The sequence below is a fragment of the Syngnathus scovelli genome, chromosome 5, assembly GCF_024217435.2.
Source record: "Syngnathus scovelli strain Florida chromosome 5, RoL_Ssco_1.2, whole genome shotgun sequence".
Classification (NCBI taxonomy): domain Eukaryota; kingdom Metazoa; phylum Chordata; class Actinopteri; order Syngnathiformes; family Syngnathidae; genus Syngnathus; species Syngnathus scovelli.
The window spans coordinates 3,819,395-3,832,844 of record NC_090851.1 but is presented as its reverse complement, the minus strand read 5'-3'; the positions used below and the strand labels follow the sequence as shown (position 1 = coordinate 3,832,844).

The 13,450-nt window shown below is 44.0% G+C and overlaps 2 protein-coding genes across 4 annotated transcripts; both read right to left on the bottom strand.

The window, feature by feature from the left end:
• Positions 1–1,638: 1,638 nt before the first annotated feature.
• On the bottom strand, positions 1,639–5,571 carry mogs (mannosyl-oligosaccharide glucosidase). 3 transcript variants are annotated; one of them, XM_049721172.2, is made up of 6 exons: positions 5,472–5,545; positions 4,847–4,907; positions 4,411–4,771; positions 4,087–4,310; positions 3,809–4,002; positions 1,639–3,593 (listed from the first exon to the last, which is right to left on the bottom strand). In XM_049721172.2, the coding sequence occupies exons 3-6, from the start codon at positions 4,754–4,756 to the stop codon at positions 1,823–1,825; spliced, it is 2,535 nt and encodes an 844-aa protein (XP_049577129.1). In that variant the 5' UTR covers positions 4,757–4,771; positions 4,847–4,907; positions 5,472–5,545; the 3' UTR covers positions 1,639–1,822. The 3 variants fall into 3 exon arrangements, with proteins under 3 accessions (XP_049577129.1, XP_049577130.1, XP_049577128.1); XM_049721173.2 differs by having other exon boundaries at positions 4,857–4,907; positions 5,472–5,538; XM_049721171.1 differs by lacking the exon at positions 4,847–4,907 and having other exon boundaries at positions 5,472–5,571.
• Positions 5,572–6,173: 602 nt separating this feature from the next.
• pdcd4a (programmed cell death 4a) lies at positions 6,174–12,975 on the bottom strand. The gene is made up of 11 exons (XM_049721189.2): positions 12,689–12,975; positions 10,023–10,322; positions 9,726–9,823; positions 8,983–9,096; positions 8,675–8,896; positions 8,335–8,432; positions 8,118–8,232; positions 7,425–7,532; positions 6,911–7,021; positions 6,703–6,842; positions 6,174–6,570 (listed from the first exon to the last, which is right to left on the bottom strand). Exons 1-11 carry the CDS (start codon positions 12,732–12,734, stop codon positions 6,519–6,521), a joined length of 1,404 nt encoding a protein of 467 aa, XP_049577146.1. The 5' UTR covers positions 12,735–12,975; the 3' UTR covers positions 6,174–6,518.
• Positions 12,976–13,450: the final 475 nt, after the last annotated feature.

Sequence of the window (13,450 nt, the reverse complement as noted above, 5' to 3'; positions counted from 1 at the left end):
ATGAATAAAATAATTTGAAAAGGAATGTTATCCCTAATAGTAATAAGAATTTAAAATTAAAATAATAAAGTTGGTCCAAGGACAAATGGAATTTTTAAGACTATTATTATAATGATTCAATTTCCAGCAGAGGCATATTTACAATTCCTGCATTACATAACCATATATTGATTTTCATTGAGATTAACTCATTAGGCTACTGTACACATCACTGTACACTAGTTGATTAGTAGAGAGCAATCAATTATCATTGCTACTGCCTATAAACAATGCTAACATTGAAATATGCAAATGAGCACATTCTGACTCATCTGTTTATTATGCAGTCACATTAGTTAGCTCTGATGCCGTTTGCCTATTATCCCATCATCGCATTGGAAAAAAGGGTCTTGGGTGAGGGGGATGGAGCACTGAGTGCCTTAGTCACACACATTGTCTACACCCTCAAAGAAATACATGCAGTTTGGAGCCGCATAAAAGGGACGTGCAATCCATTTCCTCTGCGAGACGCTGCAAAAGGCACAGGACGATGGCTCATCACCGTTAAATGCTTTTACTTCCGTGTTTTGCCTTTACAAGCTCACAGGTCAGATGAGGCCCACTGACGATCATCGGACATTGACAAGTCATTTGACAGGTCTGGCAATCCGAATTAATTACAGCACTGGACTCAAATAAAAAAAAAAAAAAAACTAAACGCTCATTAGAAGGATGCAAGTAGATGTCGGTGTCCTCAGAATAATTTGCTAATTAAATTCAATTTAATTAATTAATAATTAAATTTAAGAATGTAATAAGAGTTGAATGAACTAGCAGTATATATATATATATATATATATATATATATATATATATATATATATATATATATATATATATATATGTGTCGCAACTGCAAATCAGGTTGTGCAACTGGATACAAGCCACTATTTATAAGTATGAAACCTTGCTGCACCGCTCCGAGCCTTCAACTTTCCAACCGTATTCAACCAATTCAACGGATTCGTAGAAACCATGAGATTGGAGTCACACGCTTGTTGTTGGCCAGCATGGCCGCTCTGGCTAGCTGGCTTTTATACGTGGTGTCAAAGTATTAATAAGAATCTTGCCACTAGCTGCCCCTGCCAGTGTGATTGTAAGTCATGATGTCACCAAGAGTGCACAGAAGTCAATTTTGGTGTCTTTTGATGTCAGCTTGAGCGGCGAGGACTCACAACAACCGTGCTCCATGGAAACCAAGCAAAAAAAAAAAAAAAAGACTTGTTATACTAACGTTCTACTGGAAGCCTTCGCACAAAGTGACAAAAGAGAAATGCTCCGGTGGCTGCGCTTCAGGTCACGGCGTGCTGAAGCTAATGTGAGCTACGATGGAGCAAGTCATTGCCATGTACCTGGCGAGGAGTTTGAAGACACGGTGAATTTTAAATGTTTCAAATATTTATACCGTTCTGATATTTCCCTTGGGAGATGTGCGAAATCAGAATGGTGATCGTAAATAGTTAAACATTTAAATATTCCCCTGTGTTTTTTTTTCTTTCACAACTACAACCAACCATGATGGAGTTTCTCTCGAAAAAAAAAAAATAAAAATGGGTCAAGTTGTTGCATCGAGGTAGTAACACATGATTCATGCAAGTGTATTGTCAAAAACAGTTAAATCATTTATTTTTTGTCAAACAACATTGACATGAGCGGTGCCAAATTCGACTGATTCTTCAGGTCAAAAACATAAAAAGTATGAAAAATTGCTTTCCTCATTAAATTAAAACCCCCCCTCCCCAACGTCAGGTCTGGGGCGTTGTCGTTCTCTGATGAGATGATATTAGTACTGCTCAGCCATCATTAATAAAGTTAGGGATGACCACCCAGTGAAGGGGTGGCTCCCTTGACCCGCACCAGTTAAGTCGTCGTAGTTTTCCCAGATGTAACCCGTTTCGGCATACTGTTTATAAATATTTTTGACAATATTTGTCCTGAGTTCAACGTACAGATGATTCGCCTCCTCCTTATACGGCCCCCGGGTTTGGCTATAGTAGTAGAGGGCCCTCACTGCCAGGAAGTTGATATTAAGCCATATTGGTCCTCTCCAGTAGGGGGCGTCATGTTCCGAGTTTCGCTTCATGTACAACGGATCGGATTTGGACAGAGAGCGCAGGCCGTAAGGCGTCCAGAGCTTGTTGGGATCTTTCATGTCTCCCAAGACGGCCTTCAATTTGGGGGAGTCGGGCTCAAGAACCATAAGTAAGAACGGGAACAAGCTGACGTAACCCAGAGCGTTGACGTAGCGGAGTTTGGGAGCCTTGCGAACCAGGCGAACAAATCGCGTGACGGGGACCTGCTGGCGGTGTTGTCCGCGGGGCATGTACACCTTCTCCTGCTCCAAGGATACCTCCTGAGTGTGGTTGCCGTAGTCGCTGAAAGCCAGGAGGTGCTCGGACCAGTGGTGCTCGTACAGCAGTTCGTTGTCTGACAGCACTTGGTGGGTGAATTCGTAGTCCGCCCGAGGTTCGTCTAAAATCCGAGCGATCCGAACCATGATACCCGAGACCATGGCCATCCAACAGCGCAGATCCACGTGGCGCTCTTCCGCCGACGGGTGCGAGGCCCGCGGGTAGTCATCCAGACCGGAGGTCAACGTCTTGGGATTGAGGAACAGATTGGAGTCCTTGTCGCGCCCTCGCCAGCGGTACGTGTGAGGCAGCTGCCCCACCTGAGTGGTGTTGTACCACTCGAACCAGGTCTTGAGTCTGGGGTAAAGTCGTCTGAGGAAAGGTATAGTTGGCCGCGCTTCCTTGCTCTGTGGATCCATTGACAACTGCTTAAGGAGTTCGGCAATAGCTAAAAAGAGCGTGGGCGGGTTTGCGTTCTCATTCAGCTGAACTATGAACTCAGCGGGGACCTTACTGCGAGCCTCATCTCCGAGGATCTGCTCGCGCGGGATCCAGCCCTCCACGTTCATCAGGTCCATCCAGTGGGAGATGACTTCTCTGGTCAACTGTGGGTCCCACTTACTCAGTAGCAGCTGGTGAAAGCCCTCATCCCAGAGAAAACCTCGGGGAAAGAACGAGCGCGACGGGACGGCGGTGAATAACGCGCCCTCGGGATACAGGAGCGGGTATTCGTTGTAGACGGACTGCACCACCGACTGGCCGTAGAAGTATCCCATTCCACCCAACATGTTACTGAGCGCCGCCTTGCCAAACTTGATGTAGGCCTGATCGAAACCGCTATTCTCGAGCTGAAACGTCTCCTCAAACTTGGCATTGAACTCGGCCTTCCTCTTCTCCAGCTCCTGGGTCATAATCGGTCCCGCCAGCTGGTCGGGGCGTCTGCGAAAGCTCGCTGATTCAAAGAGCACTTCAACTTGAAAGGGTACCTGAACGGTGACCTGGTGCACGACAAAGTCACTTTCTTTCCTTGCATCGGGGTCGTTCTGTTGGTTGGGGTGATGGGGGGCCCTGTAGGGGCCCAGGCCAATGTAGTGCCTGCTCAGCCCGTTCGGAGGGTTGTGGACAAACTTGCGGTTCAGACTGTGCTTCACAATGTCAGTCAGCTTTTCCAAGCCGGGAGTGAGAGTCTGAAGGTAGTTGTAACTGGAAAAGGCAGGAACCAAATACAGGCCTTCACTAACCGGTCAGTTTTACTTTTATGCCCTTAATATTATTTATATTGGCTGTATTAAGTAAGTGTGAGCACTTGGTCAAACAAAAGAATAGCTGCTGCATACTGCCATCTAGTGGTCAAAGTTATGAAACGCTCCCTCATGCAGTGACGTGAGAGGAGATGGACACATTTGACATTTTTTTACCTGGCATATTTAGATTTGGTCAAATTCCGGCCAACAGGTTTCTGGAACGTGATCTTGAAATTGCCCAGCTCTTCCGAGACACCCGTGATGGAAGCGAGACGGGTTTTCTCCTCCACGTGAGCCTGCAGTGAGCCTTGGGTGTCTGCTGCAGCGTAGAACATCAGGGAGAGGATTGGGCCTGCTGAGCCAGAACTCTGATGGGTTAAAACCAAACAAAAAAAAATAATCAAAGATGGCAGTTTGTTCATAGCGGTTGCTATGGAAACATTGTCACTCACATGTGGCTTAGCGGTGACCCTCCAGGTCCAATCTCCACCGTGATGACCTCCAGCTCGCTTGACGAACTCGGTGGTCAGTACGACATTGTTGTCTTGGATCTCCTGGACGCCGAAGGTGAGCCCGTCGTGCATCAGCCAGCCGTAACTTTTCAAGCGATCATCCTGCTCACAGGTGTGCCTCAGTTTCACATCCATGGTGGTAGGCTGAATCATCCACATCATACCTGATGGCAACAGAGATAAATATACACACCAGTTGTACCGATTTATTTATGGAATAAAAAGTATTTATTTTAATTGACCATTCTCTATTTGTATGTCTACCTGTCACAATTGACCTAGGACTCCTTGTTTTCATGCCAAAGTAGACCTGAGGCCTGTAGGATCCCCAAAACCTGTCTGGAGAGACCTTGGCGCTGGTGGAATTGGCATCCAGGACAGGAGGCGACGGGTGCAACGTCACAACGCGCCTGGCCAGACTGGAGCGCATGTAGTACGCGTAGAAGAACCAGATGAGGCTGACCACACAGAGGCCGATGGAGATGTTGATGAAGATTTTGCCAATATCCACTTTCTTCTTCTTATCCTTGCGAGCTAACGCAGAGGGCTTCTCATTATTTAGGAGAGAGGAGTTCTCTCCGGCCGGCACCCTCCTACGCTGCCTGCCCATCCTGATCTTGTAGACCTGCGGACGAGAGTAACGTGTGGAGCTCAAGGACTTGAATGGGGCCAAAATTATTAATGTGAAAATTCCGTGTGCCTTTTTTCGCCTTTTTCTTTAAGATTGCGGCAGAAGTGAGGAACACGTCTTCCAGGACTGACTGGCGAGAATTGGGACAAGACAAAAGTATTGAAATTAACATAAACACGATGTTGTTACACTGCCAATAATAACCGAGACAGCACAAAGTATTCAAAGCAATAAAGGCAAGCTGTCACAAAGGTCAACCACAATATTAACAATAACCATCATGGTGTCAATCAAGCCGTAGACGGCCATTAAAGGCACATTTACAATTTAACAAATCGTCTGCTGCATTAAAAAAAAAAAAAAAAAGCCCATAAATTTCATTTTTTCTGCACATAATTGCACGTATTGCTGCTTCACGTTGCTATTGCTTTGTTCTGGTTTATATGGAACTTCTTGATGTTAAAAATGCGAGTCAAATTTGCTTTTTCTGTGCGGCAATTAAAAATAACTTGACACATGAGCCACTCATCACAAAGTTGCATCCACGCCTCCTGATAGAGCTGCCTTGAAGGCAACACGATAGTACGGTTGGTTGTCGCAAAATTACATTGTTAAAATTATTAAATCCAATATTAAAGCAATTTGATATTATATTCAATTTGATATAATGTGCACTGGGTGTACGATCACCCACCTGTCGACAATTTTAGACTCGGCTACTTGCTCGCTCGGCTGGGTACTTCCACGTTCACGTCGCTGTTTGATGACGTTTCTCTCGAGCGCTTGAATATGACGTCACCAATTGGTATACGCTTGGGCATATTTAGCTAAATACAAAAATACATTAAATAAAATACCGTGAATAAATTAAGGGTAAAAAAAATGTCGTATATAAAGCGGTCAATAAATTATGAAAAGTTTAACCAAATAATTTACATATTATATTATACAATGTAATTGATGCAATAACTGATTGGTCTTTGTACTTGCTTAATTTTATTACAGGAAATAAAAAGAACTAAAGACCATTTATTGTAATTTAGTTAAATTTTAATTTGAGCAAAAGAATAATATTTGGCTTTTGAGGAAAATAATGGAATTTTTCATTTAAACCTTATTTTAAAAAAAGAAATCCACAAATTCTTAAGATAAATCAATACTTGTACTATATTTTTAGAAGTATATGTTTCTAGGTTTAGTGTGGCCCTCAGAGTACTGGGTATTGCTTGTAAAATAAAATAAAAAATTTAAAAATTTAAAAAAAAAAACAAACAAACAAATATGCTGCCTTTTTTTAATGAACTTTTTTTTTTTAATACATATTCAAACTTTGGTCAATATGTGAAACAGACAGAAAAACCATGATGTGTTTCTGTTGAACAAAACCATCTCCAGATCAACTGAACAGATATGTCCATTTATGGAAACTGTCAAGCAAAGCAATAGACACCTCAATAGAAGGTCCACGATGATTTGACTGCACCTGCGAGTTATTTTTTTGGAAAGGAAAAAATAATACAAAAGCTGAAACAAGACGGGTGGATTAACCCAAGAAACAATGAACATTCTTACAAAAACAACAGCGTTAGCAAGATGAAGCAGACTGCCTTCACTTCCACCAAAGCTGCTGTGTGTGTGTTTGTGTGTGAAGACACCAGGGGGAGGAGCTTCAAACTCCCAACTCGTCCAGATGAAACTTGAATGCACATCTCCTCCTGAGGATCCTCTTTACTTCTCATTTTTAATTTTTAATCTTGCCACCATCACCTTCGCTGACCATACGCTTGCGCCCTCTATTAAAAAGAAAATAAAACATGTAAATTTACTTTAAATCTAAAGTTTTCTCACCAGTTACAGTAATTGAGTAGACCGGCGGTCCACCACAGCCTAAACGTAAAGGCGGAATTTTTCCATATTGTACCAACCTCGAAGGACAATCATCTCTTAGCTGCTTGGTGATGACCGACTCCTGGTAGCAGAGGTCCACAAACGTCTCCATGATCGTGTGGGCGTGCGGCACATCGAGACTGATTTCGGGGAGTTCGTCGTAGACCCGCTGGAAGCCCTACAGTGGTCAAAGTAAATGTTAGCAGGTCCACAAAGAGTTCTTCATACCAAGATGACGAGACTGACCCTGTTCATCTGATCCACGGTGAGGTGGCCCGTTTTCCAGAGGGACTGCAGCAGCTTGATGATCATGGGACTGGCTGTGTCGCCTTTGGATTCGAGCACCATGACAATAGCCTGAAAATACAACAAAATCTTTTGGGCTCTCATTGTGAAACATTTCATGTCATCCTCATTTCAATTCAACATTTTACAAATTAATAGAGGAACAGCCGGTGGCAAATTGGGACGTAGGGAAATTTATTTCTCTGCGACACAATGTTCTTATTTATTTTGGATTGGTCAGTACGGAATCCGTACTCGACAAATGAAAGTGTAGTCCCTGCCAAAATGAACAAATAGTCCTTGGCGTAAAATTGAAAGAAAGGATATTTTATTCCAATTAGTTTTGTACTTGGCTGGATGCAAGAAGATGCGAATTAGATCCAATATTCCCTTTTTTTTTTTTAGCTAAAATATGGAGGTTGCCATGTTGTGGTACCCCCACACTATAAATCAGCAAAATTTGTCAAAATGATACCTCATAGACAAGCTCATGGTGGAAGTGGGGGACTTCCAGTTCTCGAAGGCAGCGCTCGGCCTCCAACACATCTCCTGAGGTCAGGTACTCCTTCAGCAGAAGGTTCATCTGGGAACAAACTGTAAGTAATTAAAATACCCCAAAACCTAAACTGTGAATAACAAGCGTTTTTTTTTTTTTTTTTGAAACAGCAATACATTCTAATCACATACAGCAAGAAAATACAAAAAATAAAAATAAAAATAAACTTCAAATTCGAGCACCAAAAATTCCACAATACAAAGCTCGAGCAGTCAGGTTAAAAAAATGCAGGTGTGTGTGTTTGTGTACGCCCCCGCAACAACACACATCTCTGCGCAGAAGGCACTCTGCTGCTGACAGCAACAAAACAGAGGCCACAGCGCCTTTTGTTTATCTTGCAGAATGAATGTCCACAAAAAAGCGCGGCGGTCCGTACACACTCTCGAGTGTCTCCTTGGATGCAGACGCGTGGCAAGAGGGTCGTCAAACCACACAATGGCCTGCTACACCTTGGGCTGGTCAAGAGCCGATCACAAGGTACACGTAGAAACAGTTAACCTACTTAAAGTGTCACGTTTCGACAACCTGCAATTTTTTTTTTTACCTACGATGGAAAATCTGCAAGTGGATCTTCACATTGTAGCAACAAAATGGTTACTGGGCTAATCGTACCTCTTTGGTGAGGTGTTTGACCGGTCTGAGGCCGCCGCCCACGCCCCACACGTTGTCCAGACGCACCATGGCGCTCTTCAGGGACAGCAGCACGGCGGCGCGGTCCAAAGCCACTCTGACCCCAAACAAAAATAGGGTCAGTGGATAAAAACACCAGAAAGACATTTTCCATCAAATCAAATCATAAAAAAATAAATAAAATAAGTATAATATTCACCTGGCATGGTCACAGTCCACTTTGCCTTTGTAACAGTCCAGGAATGACATGGGAAGGACGTGATCCGCTATGGCTCTGGCTATAAACTGGCCCAACATCTGGCGAGAGAAAAAATATTAAAATATATCAAATTAAAATAACACAGATGTACAGGAAGCAAAATAAACTGGTCGACGGTGAGAAGATTTCCATGTTTCCTTCTATGACTACTTTTCCTCCTTTGCATTTTCCAGCAATCTCGTTGCCCTTGTGGCACCACACTGCCCCCACAGGTCAATCCTAGTACTTGCGTTTGTCTCACACACCAACACAAGGCTAAATTCACGGATGCATTTAGTACCTGCGGAGCATCAGGCGTGTCCAGTATGAGGTCGGGTAGGTCTTTGAGCATCTTGTCAAAGGCCTTCGCCATGTCGTTTTGGCTTAGCACCTTGACCGAAAGATCGGACAGTAGGCGCGAGGTGAGCTCTCGGTGGCTGGCTTTACCTTCCAGGGACAGCGAGACGGCCACCGAGGAGAACTCGTACTTGTGGGAGCCCAAGTTGAGTTCCTTCAGCAGCATCTTAGTGCACATGCATCGCCGTGTTAGCAAGTGCAACTTCCAAGTCGAATCGGGTCTAATAGTGCACAAATCGTGTTTTCACTAACCTGGACCTCCTTTGTGTCGCCATGTTCAAAGTATTCTTGGACAATTGGGTTGACCATTTTCCCCAAGTCCCTCTTGTCAACCTCTGGAAGAACTTTTACATAAACCGTGTCTCCCTTAAATGATAAAGTAGTGCATTAGACTCAGTGCAACTATGCAAAACAAATATTTTAAATGAATCATTCAATGAATCTGTATTTCCCATATAAAATATAATTTAATTGATGAATCTTGTTAGGGTTAGAACCATGTTTCCATCCTACAGTACGTCCCGAACCATCTGACCTTTTCCACATTTAACCCTGACGTTTATCTTTACTACTTGGAATCTTCCCAAGGACATGGTGGCCTTGTGTGTCAAGCAATCCCCTTGCTCAGCACACGAGCCATTTATTTGTCAGTACCGCGGTGTTCTAGTTCCCCACTGACACTGTTCCGGTTCCACTGTGTTCCAACGTCAAGGCCGAAATTATACTGTTATCAACGTTTTTTGTTTTTTTTTTAACTTGGTTGCAGAAGCTCCGTTCCCACTCTACTTTGTTTCACTGGGACGCTGAGCCCTCGGCTTGATAAGGAGGTTAAAGATTGAAAGGTTCTGTTGATTGACAAGTGACACAACCATCTGGATGACAAGAAGGTGCCTGGATACGTCGATGACCACTTTTTGCTGATGTTTGATAATGCCATTCTGTCTTGCAGCGCTGATGAACATTATAATAAACCAAACAGGTTCGTTCATGCTAACCTGAGCAGATTCGTCGTAGTTGGGATCCTGCAAATCAGGTTCTTCATCCTCATAAACCATCCCAGCGGCACCCCACACACCTTTACCCCCTGCTCCACCTGCAAAAGCAAACAAATAAAAATTATGCTGTTTAAAACTAGGGTGTGTAGACTTTTTATATACAATGTATGGCACCACATGTTGAGGCATAAACAGGGAATTTTGGGGGGCAAAAATGTCAGACTTGTTTGCGTTTTTTTAGCTAACTGCAACCAAAATATCAAGTCAAAAAACTTTATAGTCTGGTCCAAACAGTACCTTTTTTCGGCAGGCCTCTGCCTTTGCCCGTTCTGGATTTGCGGTCACTGGGGACGACTTTGCTTTTGGGACTGTTGGGGTCCACGCCGGCGGTATCCCCCGACTCGGAGATAGAATCGCTGGTGGAGTTGCGGGATGACTTGCGGAGTCGCCGCTTGGCCTTAGCCTTAAGCCTGGCCTCGTGCAGGGCCTTCTCCTGAGGTGTCCAGTTGCCGTTCATCTCCACCTCGTTCAGCTCGTCGTCATCGTCGGCGTAGGGACGCTCTGCCTCTTCTGGCTGGTCGTCGCGAGGAAACGTCCCTGTGAGGGGGTGGGACAGTGGCAACGTTAATGAGGTTGTCTGCATGATGGCTGGGAGGCGTTCAACCGCCACATTTCAGTTAAACCGTGCAGATGGCACTGATACTAATGGTCACTTATGGAGAGAGAATTTGTCGAGTGCAAGATTTAAAAAAAAAAAAAGTCACAAAGTATTGCATAATAAAACACCGTCTGTATTCCATGATGATTATACATGTTAGCCTTAAGTAGGCCAACGTGGCCATTAAACATTTGTGGATTTTGAGGAACGAATTGCAACAACAGGCAGGGCTGGTGTGTTCCTGCAGGCGTGGGAGGGGGAGGAAGGAGCAAAGGGAGAACACATGGTAAAGAAATGCTGACGCCTGTTTTTCTCTAACGTCGCTCCCGTCCTTGCACGGTCGGCTCGCGGCGGCCGAACTGACTACATATGGCATGGTTGTGGGTCACATGACTCCCTCGGGCGGTCCCCAGGGTGGGGTAATGAATACTTATGCAGGGATCCAAATGATAGTGTGAGCTCTCACTCCATATGCAGTATTATTACTGGAAGAGGGGAAGACATCCAGACCGCATAAAAAGTCTCAACTCTTCCAAAATGAATTTTCATAGAAAGCCAGATGCACATTTTGCAGAATTGTAGTTCAAGAAATAAATGGAAAAATAAAGGAACATTGCAGAACCGACGACGTTTAACTCTTTGCAGCCACGCCCGATGCCTTGAAAGCGTATCAAGAAAAACATTCCACTTTGCTTGTTCCTTCCCTCCCCATATGTAGGTCACGCGGCCTGTCACTGGCAGTAAATTAGGACTCGACCAACCCTATGCCAAAACACGTGGCCAACCAATCCGGGTAGAGTGGAGAGCTGCGAGGGAGGAAGAAAAAAAAAAAGGTTTGCCTAGATGGGAGTTGCACAACAAGTGTCAGGCAACTTCTGCAGCTGTTGAAAACTTTGTTGTTGTCACACGTAAACATAAATAAAAATATTTTTATTTTTATGAAATATTTTGGTATTAAGTAAATTGCTATAATGTTGAAAATAAGCCGATTATTATGGGGTTTTTTTTAACTTTAAGCCCATTAATATGATTTTTTTACTTTAATATTGTGATGTGATTGTAAAAGGGGAACGAGCTGATTGTATCTTGCCATGTATCAATAAAATAATAAGCACTAAAGGGATGGCAGAAAGTGAGATAAAACCACACTGCTGACGTGTTTACTTTTTTTGCAGCATTCACAGAAGCGGCACTGGAGAAGCGAGCAGGATGTAAACACACCTCCCCTTTTAAAATAACATGCTACCAGTACACCCGACTGTACGTCGCAAATTTACGAGGAGCTCCCCTAAACATGACTTTTCCCCTATAGTTTGAACTTGAGCAGTTTAGTGAGCTAATTTTACAACTGGAATGCAAACTTGACACCTTCAGTGAACGCGCTACGTGGCCCAGTTTAATTATTTCTCTCTCTCTTTCCTCACAAATGGATCTAATGCGGATCTTGTACATGCATAAGCTTCACTTGACATGCATTATGAAAAAAAAAAAAAAAAAGTAAGCCATGTGGGCAGAGGTCAACATAGGTCAGTGTATTAATAAGAACATGGAGGGACGTGCTTTAGACTCATCGGAAGTCTGCGTAGCACGATTTAAAAATTTTCAGCATTTTTATTTGATATTTTATCTCAGCCTCCCTCATGTATAGGTCATGCTCCCCCGTTAGACAAAGAATTGGGGGCGGGGGGGTGGCGCTGTGCCCGAGAATGTTTAATCCTTGTCTGCTTAACCTGTTGGGTATGCAGCTAATAATACATTCCTGCACTTTACGTAACATTTCAACACAGTATAAGACGGAGATTATATAAGAACTCCCTTTGGATACTAACGCTACGCGTCTGACGTCATGTGCACACGCCGAAGCTCGCTCGGGTCTTCGTGTAACGTTACGTGACCTCGAATGTAAATAAATAAATACACTACAGAGAAGACAACCATGGCGTTGTTTTTGATTTTGGAACACTGTCGCGCAAGCGTGGGCAGACATGTTTGTCGAGGCGGAAGTGAGCGCTACGAGATCATCCAATCACGACACGAGGATTTATAAATATGAGGGAAAATTGCTTAATGTGCACAAAGGGAGTAATTTGGAATATGGGCTGGAACGTGAAAGGTGCAATATTGCGTCATCCTATTGCTGTGATTGTTGTTGCGTTGGTGGTAGTTGGGGGGGGAGGGTCTCTGGAGCACATGGTGCATGCTAGCCATGCAGCCCGTCCCATGCATAGACAATGGGGGGCGGCCAGTGCATGCCAGCAGGCCCCGGGGTAGTGGAGGTCGAACCCCAACACAAGCACTGACTCACCGTCTGCCTGCTGAGCCGAAGACCGAGCGTCCACTTCGGTCGCCATGACGAGACTTGGCTGGATAACAGTCAGTCCCCCACCAACGCGAGTTCTGGAGTGTATCTTGCTTCTTTAGTTCCACAAGGGGACAAAAAAAAATTAATCGGGGACGGGGAATTAGCTCAGAGGTTAGCAGTGGCGAGAAAGACACGAAAAGACGAGCAGGTGGACCCTTGAGGCTGAGCACATTTGAGCAGTAAGATAAACAAAGTCTGTTTTTAACTTGGAGAGCAGCGAGTACGGTCACGTGGACGCGCCGAGGGTGGGGGCTGGGCCGTCCTGACCAATCACAAGCAGGGGTGAAAAAAACTCAAAAAGAAGGCACAACATATCACTTTTATAGCTTGTTAAGTAATATAAACTACACCGCCCCCTTAGTATTGCATGATAACAGACTTAGAATTCGAAAAATATCCAAACTCAATAATAGAGTAGCAATTTCGTGGTCTCTAACACGTGTAAGATGAAGTAAAGCGCCATCGTGACGGGTTGTTGTAGTTCCACTTCTCGCCAGCAGGTCGCAGTGTAAACCACGTTGATGGAGACTGGAATGTAGTCAAATTTCGGACCGCGGCCCACATACGGCATGTTCTGTTCTTACACACGATCCAAAGCGCATTTTGATCAACTAAGAAATATAGCCATTTTCCCTGAAACCTGTCAGTTATAAATTTTTAATACGTTTACCTCATGGAATAATTGCAAAAAACAAATTCATGATT

Excerpts from the sequence above, each read along its gene's own strand:
- mogs (XM_049721171.1), bottom strand. The coding sequence starts at position 4,756 with ATGGGCAGGCAGCGTAGGAGGGTGCCGGCCGGAGAGAACTCCTCTCTC. Across the intron at positions 4,311-4,410 it reads TCCTAGGTCAATTGTGACAG|GTATGATGTGGATGATTCAG; the intron begins GTAGACATACAA and ends TGTTGCCATCAG. Across the intron at positions 3,594-3,808 it reads ACCAAATCTAAATATGCCAG|TTACAACTACCTTCAGACTC; the intron begins GTAAAAAAATGT and ends TGCCTTTTCCAG.
- pdcd4a (XM_049721189.2), bottom strand. The coding sequence starts at position 12,734 with ATGGCGACCGAAGTGGACGCTCGGTCTTCGGCTCAGCAGGCAGACG. Across the intron at positions 10,323-12,688 it reads TTCGGCTCAGCAGGCAGACG|GGACGTTTCCTCGCGACGAC; the intron begins GTGAGTCAGTGC and ends ACCCCCTCACAG. Across the intron at positions 9,097-9,725 it reads ACTACGACGAATCTGCTCAG|GGAGACACGGTTTATGTAAA; the intron begins GTTAGCATGAAC and ends TTATCATTTAAG.